The sequence below is a fragment of the Manis javanica genome, chromosome 1 (genome assembly GCF_040802235.1).
Source record: "Manis javanica isolate MJ-LG chromosome 1, MJ_LKY, whole genome shotgun sequence".
Classification (NCBI taxonomy): Eukaryota; Metazoa; Chordata; class Mammalia; order Pholidota; family Manidae; genus Manis; species Manis javanica.
The window spans coordinates 223,630,322-223,649,570 of NC_133156.1; the positions used below are offsets into that span (position 1 = coordinate 223,630,322).

The following is a 19,249-nucleotide window of genomic DNA, read 5'->3' on the forward strand; positions in this document are numbered from 1 at the left end:
AACTGACACCTTTATACTTTTACATTTTTTTAAGTTCTTGGAAGATTTAATTTTAATTATCAGGAGGTCCCTACAAATACTTTTTCAACCCAAAGTCAAAGATAACCAAGCATGGAAGGAAACAAGACAGTGTGAGACAAGTTGGCCAGAAAGAATAGAGTAAAAACAGACGGGTAAAGATTTTGGGTATAGAATTTTTAGATACAGATCATATTATAACTATGCTAACTGTACTTAAATAAGTAAGAGAATAGCTTTAAAATATCTGCAGGGATAAGGAAACTACAAAAGTTGGCTGAAATGTGGTTTTCTTCATTGCTCTGTGTTCAGTGCCTCACCATTGCCCTGCACATGGTAAGTACCAAGCAAATATTTCCTGAGGGAATGACTGAATATCTACCCCAAGGCCCCCTTGGGCTTCTCATCACATACCTAGCTGCCCCTTGGTCATCCTTATTGGGATGTTCTTTTGTTTGTTACCCTCAATTCATATCCAAATTATGCAAAATCTGCAACATGTTCAAAACAGAGTTCTTGGGCTTCCTTATTTCCATCAGTGGCCTCATTATCTAATCACTCAGGCTCTAAAGCTTGGGGTCACTTTGTTTCCCCTGCACCCAGAAAGCACCAAGAGCTCCTTCTGTTGTATTTCCTTCATCTTTGATACTGTTCATCTCCATTGCTGCTATAGTCTACGTTTTTTTCATCACTGCGTAGCTCGGTAACTACCAGGCTTCTGACAGCTAACCATCCCCACTGCTGTCCAGTCTTCATATCACTCCTAAATTAATATTTTTAAGTGGGCATGTGATGCCCCTTTCCATGATGTCTATCAGCTGCACAGAACAAAAGTCATACACCATGGCCAGAACGAAAAGTCGCACATGCCCAGCTTTATCAGAATATCTGCTGCTATTTTAGTGACCCAATTCTTCAACAAATAGTGAGTTTCTATTCATTCTGTACCAGGCTTTGTGCTAAGTGCTAGGAAATAAGGGAACTACAGAGACTCAGTTCTTGCCTCAGCAAACTTGATGTCTGGTGGGGACAATAGCTACTTAAAACAACTACAGTTCAGTGTGCCAAGTGTCATCGTAGAGGAAGTTCACAGCAGGTGTAGAAGCCCAAGGTTGAGGCAAATTTGGTTTGAAAACAGGTGGTGGAGAAGGCTTCCCAGAGGAAAGAACTCTCTCTTATTTCTTGTTTCCCTGTTGCAACTTCCTGCTGCATCATTCACCATTCTTCTCAGTCTTCCCTTCCCTTCCAGATCCAAGTTACATTTCTTCCCTGGTCTCACACCCATGAGGGTATTCTCCTTCTTAGCTCTAATGGCAATACTAACAGTGTGGCACAGAGGTTGTGCTAGTTTGAATTTGTGTATGTGTGTATACACATGTATATGCAAACAGACATTAGGTTGAATTATACAAAAATCTCTGAATATTTATCCATTTTTAACCTACAAAAATAGCAATTTCTTGCAGTCTAACCATGTAACTTGAAAACTTTACCTAGGGCTATCCCTACATATATCCATTATACAAATTTACAGTTTACCTCAAAGATACAAACTTATAAGCAGCCCCACAAATGTTCTCTTACATATCCTATAGATTCCTATAAATGTAAATTTTCATTTACATATTTTATATCTGATCACATGTATATACATAAACACGCAAAATGACATACTCATCCACAATGTCTTCAAATACCATTCATTACCATTCACCTAACTTAATGCACACAACTGACAGACGCACAAAACGCAGATCCACTCCCTCACACACATCCATCATAACCAGCACATTTGTATACACATGCATCTCCACATATATACTTATTTGTATCCAGACATATCCAGAATAATTCTCAAACTTAACAAAGTTACCACCCTCCAGGAAAAATTTTACCAACCCACTTCTAAGCTGTCTTTCTATAGACTTAGAAAAACAGATAATAAGGTGATATAACTATGTTTAAAATAAGAATTAATAAGGTCCAAACAAGGCACAAAAGAACTTTGCTATAAGTAAAATGTATAAGTATGAATCCACGGACTCTTTGATATCCGCAATCGCTATTCAAAGATCTTTCTAGGCTTAGGCCCTCAGTAAGGTTCCACTTCAGAGCCGAGGTTACCCCATCAGTGACCCCTAGGTAGTGAGGTGTTAGTGTACAGCATCCAGAGAAGATCTATTCTATTTCAAGTCCCAGCCGGTCCAACTTTCCTGCTGGGTTGGGTAAAATAGAAACAAGTCATGGAGAGGGTGAACTAGAAGTGGGATTCCAGGTAAGTTACGACAAGCCAGCACAGCTGCCATAGGCAGACAGTTGCATTAGCAGGGAGCTGGCTGTAGCTTGAGTGGGATCTAAAAGTAGAGCCTGGCGGAGGGGCTACCGCTGGCCTGGGCCTTTGTCCCACGTGCTCCTTCCCCATGCTCCAATCCCTTCTCCCTTGCTTCCCCACCACCTGCTCTCTGTCTGGTTTCCACGGACACCAGGACCTATCACAGGAACAGCATGAGAAACTCTGAGCAGAGAAAAACATCAGGCCAAATCTGCTTTTTTAGCTCTTAGACTCTTGTAGAAATTAGGTAGGAATTTTTTGTAAATTTTTCTGTACTGAAGCGTAACATACTACCAAAAAGTGCTCCAATCAGTAGGGTACAGCTCAAGAATCTTCACAAGGTGCACATGGTGACACAACCACCACTTGGGTCAAGATACGGAACACCGCCAGCACTCAGAAACCCTCTCTACACCCTTTTCATTCACTAGGCCAAAGATAACCAGAATCCTGACTCCTAACACTACTGATTAGTTTTATCTGTTTTTGAACTTTATGTAATTGGAATCATCCATACCTACTCTTCTGTGTCCAGCTTCTTTAATTCAACTGTGTATTTAGGAGATCCATAGCAGTAGCATAGTATTGTGTAGCAACCACATAGTATTCCATTGTAAGAATATACCATAATCTATTTATCCATTTTGCCATTGCTGATAAAATGTGTTGTTTCCAGTTTTCAATGATTTCTAACAGTACTGCTACAAATATTTTGTAATAATCTTTCAAATCAATAAGAAAAAATAAACAACTCAATAAAACATTGGACAAGATAATTAACAGGCACTTCATAAAGGAAGAAATGGCCTATAAACATATGAAAAGTCACCCAACCTCATTAATCATCAGGGATAGGCAAACTAAGACTATAATTAGGTACTATTACAAACCTAGAAGGAAAGCTAAAATTAAACAACTGACAAAATTGAGGGCCAAAGAGAATTTAGAACAACTGGAACTCTCGCTCACTGCTCAGAGTGTAAATTGATAAGCCACTTTGGAAAACCGTTTGGCAGCACTTACCAAGGCTGAACACATACGTACCCTATGACAAAGCAACTCAACCCCATAGCAATGTGAGCACAAGTAATTTTGGTAGACTCTTCAAAGTGTGGAGACTGCATCAAGCTGCTAATATGCAGGACTAGTCAGCAGCAAGCAGATTGGTCATTTTAAATCTTCTTTCCATCATAATCAACATAGTTTCCCTTTTAAAAATAATTATCCACAACTTTCATCAACACCTCTGCTGTATCTTTACCTAAAATGTTGAAGGGAACTGGGCAAGGCAGAGCCCTATGACACAGCTCTGGAGATTTCCTTCTTTCTTACTATGTTTTGTTATTTCCTTCTCTCCCCTTCCTTGCCCCTTCTATCCCTTCCCTTCCCTTCTTTCTTAAGCTTGTTTTAGGCAATTGGGTGCCATTAAATACAACTGGATATGCAGGTAGAAACACTGGTTTGTGCAAAAGTCCCTCCTCCAGGGGTGTCCAGGCCAGTGTGCTGGGGGACCTGGAATTCTGAGAAAGAGCTTTTTAGGCAGAGGACAACTAAGTACAAAGACAATGAGGTTCAAATGAACTTGGCATTCAAAGAACAGAAAGAAGACGGTATTTGAGCTCTTTCAGTAATTCACCTGGTACCAAGGATATCTCCCCAGCACCTTGTTCTGAGCTCAAATTCCTTGGTAGGGTTAATAGCAATCTTCCACTTGTCTGTATCACTGAGTGTCACATGCCATATATTCCTTATGGCTACATTCCATTTCTTGTTGACATTCTTGTCTCGTTGCCATGGCACTTTCAAGATGGCTCAATCCCATGGCTGGCAGGCTGGTGCTAGCTGGCATATGGGGCCCAGCTGTGGCTGTGGATGAGGGTGAGGGACTCAGTTCCTCTCTGTGAAGGCCTTTCTATGAACTGCTGGGGCTTCTTCACAGTTTGATGTCTGGAATCCAAAAGTGAGTATTCCAAAATAACTAGAATTGTAGTGCCTTTTATCTAGTATTGAAAGTGTCATAATGTCACACCACAGCCGCAGGCCACCCACATTGAAAGGGAGGGAACACAGACCCTGCCTCCCGGAGGGGAGGAGTATCAGTCCCTCTAAGAGAGTATAATGTGGGAGCCTTGAAGACGTTAAGCTAACTGAGATAAGCCAGAGTCAAAAGGACAAATACTGTATGAATCCATTCATATGAGGTTCCAAGAGTAAGTCAATTCACAGAGACAAAGGGAATGGCGGTTGCCATGGGCTACAGGGAGGGGAGATGGGGAATGTTTAATGGGGACAGTTTAAGTTTGCAAAGATGAAAGAAGTTCTGGGCATGGATGGTACCAGGGACCGCACAGCAATGTGAGTACTTAATGCCACATAACTGTACAGATGAAAGTGGTTAATTGGTATTTTTATGTATATTCTAATTTCATAAAAATAAAAAATAGTATTGTATGGGTAGGAGGTATTGGGTCAGCCATTTTTAGAAATACAAAGCGCCCCCACAGTCCTAGGCGTGGTAGTAGGCTGAGTGTGTAGACGTCTATATGGTAGCCTACTATTCATGTCTTCTGATAGAGCATAGTGCACGCTCAGAACTTAAATCCTGTACACTAACATGTAAGACAGGAAGGGCTGATCAGTCAGTGTGTTCTAAGGTCCTTGCATTGCTCAGAAAAAATTCATCCCAGGCCAGTCATTTCTCCAAGATTTTTACTCCCCTCTCCCATCTGCCCGATTTTTTTTATTCTTCAGAATCCCCAGGTAGTTGTTGTTCTGCATTTTTTCCCAGGGTTTATAATTATTAGTGGGAGCAATGGTCTGTAGGGGCTCTCATTACCACTCTGGAAGCAGAACTTCTCGAGAAATGGAATCTGTAGGTGAAAATTTCTCAGTGTGTATATTAGTTTTATTAGTTTTCTATTGCTGTATAACAAGTCACCACAAATTTAACAGCTTCAAAAACAGACATTGAATATTACACAGTTCTAAAGGTCAGAAGTCCAGGCACTACGTAGTCAGGTTCTCTAGGTCAGAAACCTCACATGGCTGCCATCAAGGTATCAGATATCTTGTGTTCTCCTCGAAGGGCTCAGCAGCTCCTTCCAGTCTCATGTAGGGTTTTGGCCGAATTCATTACTTGAGGTTGTAGGAACGAGGGGCCCATTTTCTTGCTAGCTATCGGCTGGGGCTCACTCTCAGCTCTGAAAGGCCACTCTGAGGTCCTTGCTGCCTTCAAAGCCGGCAGTGGGGAACTTCCCTCACCCTGAATACCTCTCACCCTCTGAATATCTTTGCCAGAAAAAGCCCGTCCCATTTAAGGACTCACCTGATTAGGTCTGGTTCATGGGGGGTAATCTCCCTATTTTAAGAACAACTGATATTTTTGTTGATACTGCTGAAGCTGGGAAATGTGTACATAAAATATTGATTATATTATTCTCTCTACTGTTACAAATACATGGATTTTGTCACATAAATTATTCTAGAGCATAGAAAATGAAACAAACTTCCAAATGTTTTTTTAAAGAAGCAAATATAACATGAATACTTAGACCAGATAAAAGCAGCACAAAATTTATTACATTCCTTACAAATATTACTTAATTCTAATATTACTTAAGAACATTGATGCAAAAAATGTCAAAATGTTACCTTACAGAAATTATAACAAAGCCAAATATGCATTTTCATTTGACCCAATTATTCCACTTTTTAACAAATTTATGTTGAAGACACACCCACAACAGTATGAAAATACATAAATGCCCATAAATATATTGATTAAAAAAACCACAGCACATTTTCACAATGGAGTACTGTATTACGCAGCTGTGAAAAAGAACAAGTATGATCTTTGTGAACTACTATGGGGTTTTCCAGGGTATGTTGTTAAATGAAAAAAGCGAAGTTCAAAAAACACACACACACTTTTGTATAAGGAAGAACAATAAGAAAATATCCATGTAACTGCTTACTTTTTATAAAAAGAAAGAAAAAGGAAAAACGAGAGTCTAATGCAATTGGTTGCCCACAGGAGGTAGGTGGGAAGAGGTGATGAGGTAAAGAGGAGTGGGATGGGGGTGACAGTGACACTTTTCCAAGTAGGCCAATTTGTATCATTTTGATTTTCAGAACTATATTCGTTTTACATATTCAAAAAATTCAATACAGCCAACAGGAAGAAGGGGGAAAACTAAAATCAAACACCAGTAAAGCAAATGAACTTAACTGTATTTCAAATGAAAACCATAGCCACACAAAAGAAGGGGAAAACAAGATTAACCCAGTTAATTTGGAACACAGTACTTCTACTATGTGAAATTATGTGACAAACTGTATTTGTTAATTTAAGACAAAAATGACTTTAAGCAAATATTGAACTCTAGTTCAAGTGTATGTTTGTTGAAGTGGTACGGACTAACAATTGTGAAACTACTTCCTGTGCATCATAGGATTGAGCAAATGAATAAATATATTGAGGATAATGAGAGCCAGGTTTCTTATTGTTGAAGAAAGGAGTTATAAATATAGAAAGAAGACTAGAACAAATCCTGTTGTGCTAAACAGACTGGGTTATCAGTATGAACTTTTTTTTAATATATGGATTTAGATGCATGTATGTATGTATATGCATTTTTTTGGCTCAGTCAACTGAAAGAGCCCAAAGTAAAGGCACGTAGTATCAATGAACACACTTAGCATCCAGATCGTGGTTTCTAAATACCATTCTCCACTAAAAGGGCCTAGGGAAACAGGGCTCATTGTTGTGCCAGAAAGAAAGGAAATACTAAAAAAATTGTGGAGAAATAAAAAAAAAGGACAGAAGAGCGCACTTGAGCATCAAAATAAATAACAACAGAATATTCATGAGTAAAATAAGCATATATGAGTCCATCCTGATATAAGTTAATAAATGAATAACTGAGAAAGGAGACCTCTCTTATGGTGAACTCCCAAGTAGGAAAAATTATGAAGCTAGAAAAATCATCATTTTGCATCCATCATAGTTAATAATCTCTTCAGCCATGAATCATCACTGGATCCTGAAAGTCTGTGGGTGAAAATTCAATGAAGAAATGACACCTATATAGTCTCAAAGTATCCCTTTACAAGTTACTTACTATGAAGGGGAAAAAGTCACTATCCTGTAGATTAACGTAAACACTAGCTTACAACATAAACAACTAAGGTTGACATCATTAATAAATAGAACAAATTGACACCTCCTGATATAATGCCATATGATATGATGCCCTTAAAAGGACATAACGCCTTCCCTGTAGTATTTCAGCCAAATAACTGAATCTAATCACAAGAATACAATCAAACACAAATTGAGGAATATTCTAAATATAGCTGCCATTTTGGAAGATAAAGAAAAGCTGAACCATACCAGATAAAAGAAGACTAAAGATATATGACAACTAAATCACACTGTATTAGACTCCAAACCCTGGGGGGTGGGAAAAGTGATGGGGAGCGGAGAGGAGAAGGGAGACATAGCTATAAAAGATATTTTTGGGACAAGTGATAAAATTTGAATATGAACTATGGGTTAGGTTAAAATTCCCCAAACGTTCTTGGTATGAAGTGCCCTTGGTGCCTCAATTTTTTTGTGTGGTGCCCCTTGGCCAAAATAAATATCTGAGTCCAAACAACTTACTAAGTATTTATGCCCTAACAATTTGGTTGCTATTTGAAAAAATAATACATGTAAATTAAAAGAAAAATATTTTAAATTTCATTCTTAACCACAATTACTTGCTAATAGGATTTGTGCACCTCTTGGGCATTTCACTTTTCAAACCTTGCAATCGGATTGGAAAAGACCACCCTCGTTTCCTGCTCCACATTGATATTTGCACTGTACTTTCTTTTTATCACAACCATTGAAAACCCAGCTTCCCAAATATGTAACAGTCAAGGAATATGGCGCCATCTACTGTTCAAATTGTAAACAACCTCTAGTAAGTAGTTTTGCGTAGTTAGATTTCATTTTATTTGTTTGCCTGGAGAATTTAGAATGTAAAATAACCCAGTTATCCCTGAATTCACGGTGGGACTGTGGGGTACCTCAGTGAAGTTTGAGGACAACAAGGTTAGATAAAAATGTTTTATCAATGTTACATTTCTTGATTTTAATAAATAATACTGTTGCTATGTAAGGAAAGTCCTTTTTCATAGCGGATACATGTTGAATTACAGATAAAGAAACATGTCTGCAAATTACTCTCAAATGATTCAGAAAAAAGTGTGTCTATGTATATATAGATATATAGCAAGTACAATTACATAGTAAATGAGGCAAACTGTAAACAACTGATGAATCTGGATAAAGGGTATACAAGACTTTTTCTATTTTTGAAACTTCTCTGAGTGAAATTATTTCAAAATAAAGATTTCTAAGAAATGCAACAAAATACATTTTAAGGTGCATATATGTATGTAGTAAAACCAATCTTTAAATGCCTGAAAATTAACTGCATTAGAGGGGGTAAGGATTTAATAATATGGGGAACTATTGAACCACTGTGTCATATATTTGAAACCAATATAAGATTGTATATCAATGATACTTCAAAAAAAATGCCTGAAAATTAAAACACTAATTCAGAGAGTTGCAACCTTTTGTAGAAAGGGGGGAGGGCTGTATTGGGGAAGGGTACACACAGTATAGGTGATGTTTTCTTTTTTTGACCTCATAGGTCGATACACCGGTATTCATTATATTTACATTTTTAAGTATGTCCAATATAATTTCAAATACACATTGAAAATAGGTAGACTCTTAATACATAAAAAAATGAGTAAATGAAAGCACATGGCTATCATTTATTGGGGATTACCATGTATTTCATGTGCATGATCTCCTGCAGTCCTTACCACCACCACATGCCCATGTCATGCCAACACAAATTATAACAGGGCTGACTCCAGAGTTCATGCCCCCACTGCCCTACCATACTTTCCAGCTCCACACTATACACAGCTCATTCATGTTTCTCTTTCTTCTTTTTAAAGACGAAAAAAGAAAACTAACTTTTTTGCTTTTTCAACTCCAAATTAATTTAATACATCCAGTAGAAAATATGGCTCTACATTTCCAAAACTCAAAAACATCAATATGAAAAAGTGGTAATAAATTTTCATCTTTGGCATGCTTTACCGCCCTTGTGCTCAACAATATCAAACCTAATCAGTCTTTAATAGTTGAAGATTGACACTTTCCCATTATTCCTCCACAATAGCAGTTCTACACAGGGTCAAAGACAGTGTTTACTGATTTAATTAATTACAGCGAGAGCATCTGGATTTGTGAAGAGTCAGTATAAATCCAATTCCTTTAAGCTTTTAACTATCAAAATTCCAACCAGGACATAGCTGTTATATTTGCTAAAAATTTTAGAAGCTTCATTAAATTGAGTTTTGTTACCTATTGATTACAAAAAAAATCCAGAATAAGTTTTCTTAAAAATCATTTACTGTTTTAGAATTTAAATGTTTGAAAATCTGATAATTACGGTGACATTTTTAGCCGTCAGTCATTGTCTCTGCAATGTATTTCTTTTAAGATGTTTAAGCAATGCTACCTTCCCCCTTGCAGTTCATTGGAATATTGGCAGCCCTTTTTTTCAGAGCACTAAATAAGCACTTGTGGAGTTGTTCTATTTATCTTATGTAACTTAAGATGACTAAAAAATTACTGTTCCTCTAAGACTGATTTTTCTTCAAGCAGATATTTTTTCATTCCCTGTAAAGAGAATACAAAACGGTTATAATTCATTATTACTGTACTGTCATCAGCTACAAGGAAGGTGAGAACAGAAGATGGGGTTAAGTTTGCATTTGAGTAGCAGGGAGAGGAGGAAAATGAAGGAGCTTGTAACACACCTTGATTGAGCTGGAAGAATGTGAGAAACATTTAGTCTAAGCTTTCCTCCTACAGATTAAACTAGGTAATAGAAAAGCAAGGACTAAATTATAACCCATTTTGACTCCAAATGGAACTTTTTTTAATGATAGTAAAGGGTTTCAGATTTTGCCTAAGGCTCCTCGTTCAGCACCAGGACCCAGACTTCTCCACTTCATCGGCTCCTGACCTTGCCTCTCAGGGAGCAAGGGAAACACAATATTGGAAGGGTCGGGTGTACACGGGCCTACGGGTCCTGGAAAGCAGAAAAAACACCCCCAAACGGACTATTTCGAATTTTTAGTGCGGCTGGGCCTTCCACCAACCCGTAACTCAGATACTCCTAAATTTCTAACACTCGGCTGCTAACCTAGAGTGCCTGCTCTCCAGGCGCAGCTGAACATTGGCAGGGTTCTCTGTGAAGAGTAAACCCAGTCCCCGGTCAAGGCCGCCTTCCTGCCACGGGACGCAATTGGCTCACTTCGGCAACCCGAGGGTACAGGTAACCACAGACCCATCTCCGGGGCCAGGAGATGACATCACGGTGCCGCTCCCTAGCATCGCGAGACTCTCTTCACCCTTCCCCAGGTCCCCGCGCTCCCAACCGCCCCCGCTGGCTGCCAGGCAGCGGCGGGGATGGCGAGCCGCGGAGCCGGGGTGGTGACGATAGCAGCAGACCTGCCATTGGACAAGGAGGCCTGAGGGACGGGCCAGCGCGGTGAACAAGGAGAGACCGAGGCGGGTGGCCTCGAGAGAGTGAGGGCAATGGAGGCCAACATACCGAAGCGGAAGGAGCCTGGCAAGTCCCTGCGCATCAAAGTCATCTCCATGGGCAACGCCGAAGTGGGAAAAGTGAGTACCGCGCAGGGAGGGGCGGGACCTCAGCTCGGCGGGACAACGTGCCGATTGGCTGGGAAGGCGGCCACTCAACAGCCCGGGGCCCAGCCTCCTCCCCGCCCCTGAGCGGGCCTGGGTCTCCTTCTGGGGAATGCGGCTCCAGAAGGAAAACTCTCCTGACCTTTTTGACCTTTGGGTTACCCCCTCCTCCACCGACGTCACTCTCCATGAGGTTTCTTGTGGCCCTCTAACTCTTGAATGTACCCCAAAGAAGTAATGAGGCCTATTTGTGTCAGATCGTTTGCTTAAATACATCTGTTTTCTAGGTGGCCTGTCCAGGACTTAAAGTTGGAAAACAAAAGTACCTCCACCTGGTCTTGGGAGCCAAAGGGAACATACTGGTGTGCACGTGAATTGGGGATTTGTAAAATGTTGCTCTGCAGGCAACTGAGCCCAGAATCCACATTTCAATCTTAAAGCATAATTGAGGCTGATGTTTTCACAGAAGAGTCGTCAGAGAGTGCTTATGTTTTTATTTTGCTTGCTTTGTTTTTATTTCTGATAATGTCACTACGTACATAGTTCCACTGCCTTTTTCTCTGCTCCAGCTACTGGGTTATCAGCTATATGTTCTCCCGTAGAATGGGGGGGAGGGAGGGCCAGAGGCGACATGGCCTTTCCCCAAATTTTGAAAAAAGTCTTGTCTCTTCTTTACCCAAATAGTGTGTCCTTCTGGGTAAGTGGAAACTATTGGTTAGGAACTTCCCAAGGTGTGTCTCCTATCTTCCTAAATACTGGTGCTCTAATTTCTATGGACTAGGTTTCCAGTGTTGGATTCCCCTGAGGAAGGCGCCGCCCCAAATCACTCACCAAAGACGTTTCTTGATGCAACAAGCAAGAGGAATTTATTCGGAAGCCAACTAGTTGGGGTCCAAGTCAGCCTGTCGCAGCAGGTCTCAACGAGGACCCCGAGCACACTAAGGCAGAAGGTTTTATAGCATTTTCAAAAGGGGTAGAATTTTCCATAATCACAATACAGGGTTTTTTTCTATAGGCTCATAAATCTTTTGCTGGCGCCACATCCTGGGGTCTGGTTAGATGAGATCACCTACGGAATGTCTAGGGTGGTTCTAGTAAGATAAGCTAGGCGTGTATGATTAACTGATTTACGGTTAGCTAACTAAAGGTCACTACAATTGACACAGGCTAACTAACTTGTTTTTCAAGATTCTAATGATTTTCCTTCTTTTGGGTTAGGGGGTGGTATTTAGGCCTTAAGATGGCTGTACTTATGCTAACTTTTGATTCTTCAGATCCTACATTTCCCCACTTCTCTTTTTGGGGCATTCCAATCATGGAATGTTTGTATCTTCTTGTGAGGTGAGTGAGTGGTATTGTTGCTTCAACATTAGTACATGAACAGCACTCACTCTTTCTCTAACAAAAGTTATTAACCGGTTTAACATGCAGGGTCTTAAAGTTAGAAGCAACACAAGGATGAGTAGGGGCCCAGCCAGAGTGGATATCAGGGTTGTAAACCACGGGGACCTGGTGAACTAAGATTCAAACAGTCCTTGGCCTGCTTCTCGCTCTCTCTTCCTCTGATCTAGCCTTTCTCTAAGTTTTGACATTGAATCTCTTACTATCCCGGAATGATCTGCATAAAAGCAGCATTCTTCTCTTAAAGCTGCACACAGTCCTCCTCCTTTTAGGAACAGCAGATCTAGCCCTCGTCTATTCTGTAAGACTACCTCAGAGAGGGAAGTCAGAGATTCTTCAAGTTTTGTAATGGATTGCTCTATGGTTTTTAGGTCTTCATCAATAGCAGTCCTTAGTCTTTCATAATGCTGGTTCCCTTGAACAATAGCGGCTGCCTCCGTTCCCACTCCAGCTGCGACTCTTATCTCTAACAACACGGCTAAGGTCAGCGAGACCGGCTCTCTCTTATATCTATGCTTAGGTTCAAATTCAGCTACGAATGAGAGATCATCATGATACATCAACCTGGGCACCAGCTGGACCATGATACAGAAATCATGGGAGGAGTTGAAGGCAGAAGTAGAGACACATAGGGTCACTCCAGTGTTACAAGCCCACTATCTCTCGGGAGGAGGGATTAAATACCTGTTTTTACCAGGGAAGGCTATGGGTATGGTCTCATTCTTTCTTCTACAGATACAGACTCTAGCTGCTGCTAGGGAAGAGGGGTGATGACCGCTCTGGCTGCTTCATGCTGAGAAGGGGGCGCAGTAAAGGGTCCAGCTAGGTCTCCATCACTGGTCAGTTGAGAGGGCTTCAGAAGGCTGGCGCTTCTATTCTGGGTTTCATTTTTATTACTATTTGCAGTTTTGTGGCTTCTAGGCAAGATAAAACAAATTGTGTTATTAGGTTATGTAGCAACATCTGGAGTTGGATTTTTATTCTGGAAGGAGGCTGCATTATTGAAACGATACTTCTCTCTAAAATCACTCTCATTTTTACCAGAAGTAACTAGGTTAAGAAAATAATTAACAGCTGGCTTGATTATTTGCACAGGTGCAGCAAGAAGAGCAATTGATTACACAGGCTCTTTTAAATATGCTTTGCTGGAACTTTTTGTAAGGAATTTCAGATTGAACTTTTAAAGGCCTCTTGAGGCCAGACAGCCAAGCCAGACTTGCCATCAGGCTTTGCCTGCAGTACCTGTAGATTTGGATGAATTCTTCTCTTCTCGAGGTCTCTGCACCTGCCAGGAAGTGACCTTCTTTACTCACCTGGTAAGGCTGCTGGGAACTCTGTAAGCAAGGTACCAGGCCAGTTCTTCCAAGGGGTTTTGTTGGCTTTATAAAGTCAATCTTAGTTCTTTAAAGTTGTTCACATCTGAGTTTATACACATGTCTCCCAGGTACGACATTCCAGTCAAAGCCCTGGTAGTATAACCAGTGTTCTTAAGTAGTCTTCTCACAAGGAAAGCAGATTCTTATTGAACTCGTGCAAATAAACATACTGCCATGGAATACAAAAACAGTCACTGAAAGTTTTTAAACTCTGGAGGGATCAAGTAGAGAGAAGGATGTTTCAATTCTGCTCATAAAGATAGTCATTTACTAAACTGTTGTCAGTTTAAGAGAACAAGGTTAAAACACTTTACCAGCAACATTTGAAACAAAAAGACACAAAATCATTTTCTTTAGTTTATGTAATCTTATGTAACTAATACCTGTTCTGCTGAAATCTAGTTCTTTACCAGTTTAGGGATAATACTATAAATGACAAAAGACTTACAAATGACAATGGTTAAAGATATGATGAGAGCTTACTGTAAAACAGTTGACATAAGGAAATTCTGATATTTCTGTAATACAAAACATTCAGTAACAAAGTTTAGCATCATTCTCTTTGACAGTGCTTTCTTGGTAAATAAATATATATATATCAGATAAATAAGCCAAATTAGTCAAATACTTTGTCTAGTGAGAAAAAATTCTTCTGACATGTTCCAGGGGCCCTCTGGAAAATATCAGAGTTAACTAGAGGTAAAAGCACCTTTTTGCATTTAATTTTTTTAGAACTATCATTACACATTTATTGTCTATATACTCAGCACAGTAAATGAGATATCTTAAAAAGTGGGGCAGCAGGGGAGACTGCTGCTGTCAATTTTTAAAGACAACATACAGAAAGTCAAACTAATTCTAGGTTACTAAGCATTCTTGAGAGAATGGTAGCAGATGGTAGATTCTTCTGCTTTCATCTTCAGGAGGGGAAAAAAGCTACAATAAGAATTCATATTTAGCTGAAAGAACTGTCTAAACTCAAGGCAGAGTATAATATTACCAGGCATACAAAAGACCTGTTAGAGATACATACAAAGAATGAATATGGCTATAGTCAAATTCAACTTAAAAGTTTAAGCAGAATCTCAAATTTAAATGTCTCTTTCTTTCACACAGATATTCAGATATGACCAGAAATATGCTTTGAGATGAAAGAGATCAGGCATTTTACTTTTTCATTTAGGGACTGAGAAATGATGACCTTTGGCTTACAATCAATAGCTTACAAACAGTGAAAATAATAAGAACATAACTCAGCATAAGTGTCTAAGACCAGATACAAAAAACAGAGAAAGTGCTTAAGTTTACAGGTCTTCCCTGAAAGCTTCAAGAATGTTTTACTCTTTAATAGTAGATTCCCCCATGTTTTTTTTTTTTTTTTTTTAAACATACAGCATATAAATTAAACAAGAAGACCTGGTGGTTCTCAAAAAATCTATTACAACTTTTTTCAAAAGTGGTCACACGTTCGTCTATCTAAACCTTCACAGTGAAACCTGTTTTTCTGGGAGAAACATAATCTTGTCCAGATTCTACAGTTTAATAAATTTTGGTTTGTTAACTAAGTGCATTTAATCAGCTGAAAAAAGCTTTGTTACTATTCTGCTTAGGAATTCAATTTTTCAGGCCATGCAATCATTTTTAATAACAAAATATTTCAAAGGCAAATAAAGGTTATACAGTTGTTAACTAACAAACTTTAGCTTTTAGTCCCTTTAACATTACGATTTCATGGCAACTCACTGAGACTTTAAGCATGAGAAACTGCTGTGATCTTTCAACATTAAGAGCAGACTAACAGTTAAAGAAAACTGTTTAACTGGAAACGAGATTTTAATTTTGCTGTGCACTTGATATCAAGACTCACTTGCTTTAATTTCACTAGGCATGACTATATCTGTAAGAATATAGTAATTTATTCTTCATTTGCCCCATGGTCCCAAGCACATAAGCCGGTGAGAATTATGCCTGGGCTTGCCTGCGGCTTGACTGGGTTTATCTCACTTTATCTCTAAACATCCTAACCCTCCCCCCAAAGCAACAGGCTGAGCGGATCTTCTACAACAAAAGGCACCACGCTGTTTTCTCTCTTTGTCTCTCTTTAAATAAATAGCTGTACTTTAGAACAAAGTTACTTTCTTTTATCACAAAACACATTCTTTAGCATGCAGAAGAGTTTTCATTTTTTATACTTTTTCTTATTAAAACATACATCTTTTAGCATAGAGAAATGTTTTTCTTTATTACTTTAAGTGGTTTTAATTAGAACTTAAAACCATTAGAAACTTTAACTTCTAGTGAACACTGAGAAGCAGGACACTGCAAACTGTCAAACTAACATTTTCTAGACCAACAAACTCACGAACACATTCTACAATTTCTGCAACCATGAGCTTCACAGCACAATCTCCCAGCAAACACAGAGCACATCTTCTCAACTTAACAAAACTCTAAGGCTTTAAGTTACTACAAAGATTCTCAGGCTGCAGGTAGGCATACACACTGCAACACACAATTTAAAAGGTGTTCACTTGCCACACTTATCCAGTTCACCTACCTGCAACAACTATGCTAGCCTACTCACAAGACCCCCACTGAACACTAGACAAAGCCAAGCTTCTAAGCATTCTATTCTTAAAAGATTTAGCAGATAACATGACTCAAATGACTCTAGGTAAACTCAGGCAGCGGACAACTACCAGGACATGCCCGCCTCAGGCAAACTCAAATTAGCATTAATGCTTAACACTTTTTTACCAGGTTTTCTGGAAGTTTTAGAACACTCAATTTTCACAAGCGCTTGTCTTTAAATCAATTTCATTAATACCATCCGGAGGTAGAAAGATATATTCATTTACACACTTAGGGGGTTGTCTGAGTCTGTCCCCTTGTCAGTATAACAATTATTAGGCACATGAAAGACACAAAAAACAGAGACACACACAGATTAGACACACAGCGGCCGCTTTTTGTTTTTTCTCAGATTTTCAAACAGAAACCGAAAGGAATCAGAGGGTTGATATTCCTGGCACCTGAAAATCAACCCTATCTCATCAGATTCACCTTGCCGGAAAAACAGACGGGAGGCTACCAGGCGTCCCTGGCCTCCCAACCTCCCCGAGGCGTCCCCCAGGGTTGCAGCCTGCGGTGCTCCTAGTACGTCTACCGACCGCAGTCTCGACCCCTTTACGGGATCGGGACAGCTGCCAGACAGTGGGTACCCCCTTTCAGAATTCTGACCGGTCTCACTGAAAAACAGAAAACAGAACACAGACAAACCAAGGCGCCACTAATCTTACCTCTTCCTCCAAGAGCGACTTTGGGAGTGAAGCGGGGTGAGCGCATGATCCCGGACGAGCCCCCAAATGTTGGATTCCCCTGAGGAAGGCGCCGCCCCAAATCACTCACCAAAGACGTTTCTTGATGCAACAAGCAAGAGGAATTTATTCGGAAGCCAACTAGTTGGGGTCCAAGTCAGCCTGTCGCAGCAGGTCTCAACGAGGACCCCGAGCACACTAAGGCAGAAGGTTTTATAGCATTTTCAAAAGGGGTAGAATTTTCCATAATCACAATACAGGGTTTTTTTCTATAGGCTCATAAATCTTTTGCTGGCGCCACATCCTGGGGTCTGGTTAGATGAGATCACCTACGGAATGTCTAGGGTGGTTCTAGTAAGATAAGCTAGGCGTGTATGATTAACTGATTTACGGTTAGCTAACTAAAGGTCACTACAATTGACACAGGCTAACTAACTTGTTTTTCAAGATTCTAATGATTTTCCTTCTTTTGGGTTAGGGGGTGGTATTTAGGCCTTAAGATGGCTGTACTTATGCTAACTTTTGATTCTTCAGATCCTACACCAGAAGTAGAACTGCGTAGTTGAAAAGCACATTTTTCTATTTTAGCAGCAACTGCCAATTGCTCTTCCAAAAGTGTATTTCTACCAGCAGTATTCAGGTATCCTTTTCCCCAAATTCCTGCCAACATAGGTGTTGTCACTGTTTTAATGACTACCGATCTGGTTAGTGAGAAGTTATTTCACTGTTACTTTAAATGGCATTTCACTGACTACAGATGAAGCTGAGCATCTTTTCATATGCTTATTGGATATTTGGATTTGCTGTTCTGTGTGTTCCCAAGTTTATGCTCCCTACCCATTTTTCTGATGGGTGATGTGTCTTATCTATTTTTCTGATTTGGGATGTCAGAGATACTAACTTTGTATTTGTGAGTTACAAATTTTTTGCCTAAATATGATATCTTTTAATATTTTTTAGATATTCTGCCGTAAAATTGCTTTTATTATTATTATTATTTATACATCTTCTCTTTTATGGTTTTTGGGTTTCCTTTCCTGTTTAAAAAGGATTCCCTAAGGTTATACATATGTTGAACATTTTCTAAAATTTTTGTTGTTTTATTTTTAAATACTTAAATCACAAATTCATCTGTGATATTTTTGTATATAGGTCAGTTAAGAGCCAAACTCACATTTTTTCCAGCTGGATAATCAGTTGTGCCAGTAGCATTTTACTAGATAAATCATGTTTTTCCCATTGACTTTATCACCTTTGTCACTTTTTAAATCTCCTTATATAATGGGATCTGTTTCTGTGCTTCTGTTCTATTGACCTATTTGTCTGTTCTTATGCCAATATAATACTATCTTGGATAGTTGCAGACTGTATTTTGATACCTGTTAAAACAAAGTCCCTCCTCTTTCTATGGCCCTGGCCCTTTCCTCTTTTTTATACTGCGATTAGTTCTTCTCAGATAGTCATCCTTTCATATGAATTTTAGGATAATTCTATTTAAAAAGGCTTAAACCTATTAGGATTATAATTGGAACTGCATTAAAAAAGAGAAGTACCTAAAAATCTATGTAAGAAAAATAGTGAAAGCAAAAATTCTTTCTATATTTATGTTATTGAGCTTAGCTTGTAAGATCCTAAGGATCAGGAATGCTATTTGTGTTATGGAGAGTGGTTATTAAAACTGTTATTTAAACATGTGTCTCTTTAAACACTTAGAACTAGGGTTTAAATTGCATTCTGGAGTTAAAGGACTTCTTAATCTCATCAGTAATTTAGAAATAGGCTATGTTAATTTTTCTAGACTATTATGAGAGAAAACATTTGTAATGGTCTTTCAAGCTACAAGGTGGTGTTAAAAGTGCAGCCTCTTAGCAGAAATCACTCCAAGTTTTTCTTCAGTTCACAGCTAGCTTATTAAATGCCTTGAAAATTAACTGTCCTGTTTAACTTAGATTGAGGTTCATCAGGAAAGTATTGGAAAAGAATAAACTCCATTACCAGAACTTCAGGTAAATTACAAGTT

General features: G+C 39.2%; 1 protein-coding gene and 1 long non-coding RNA gene across 5 annotated transcripts in view; one reads left to right on the forward strand and one right to left on the reverse strand.

The window, feature by feature from the left end:
* Window positions 1–10,136: 10,136 nt before the first annotated feature.
* DNAJC27 (DnaJ heat shock protein family (Hsp40) member C27) overlaps window positions 10,137–19,249 on the forward strand; it is a 94,861-nt gene continuing 85,748 nt past the window's right edge. For 3 of the 4 annotated variants that reach the window (XM_073215755.1, XM_037005575.2, XM_017660705.3), the window contains exon 1: window positions 10,137–11,111. In XM_073215755.1, the coding sequence (XP_073071856.1) occupies window positions 11,025–11,111 (87 nt within the window). In that variant the 5' untranslated portion in view covers window positions 10,137–11,024. The remainder of the gene's footprint in view (window positions 11,112–19,249) is intronic. The other variant, XM_073215753.1, reaches the window with a different exon arrangement.
* On the reverse strand, window positions 11,975–17,775 carry LOC140844334 (uncharacterized). The gene is made up of 2 exons (XR_012122479.1): window positions 17,212–17,775; window positions 11,975–13,453 (listed from the first exon to the last, which is right to left on the reverse strand). It is a non-coding gene; the product is annotated as an uncharacterized lncRNA (long non-coding RNA).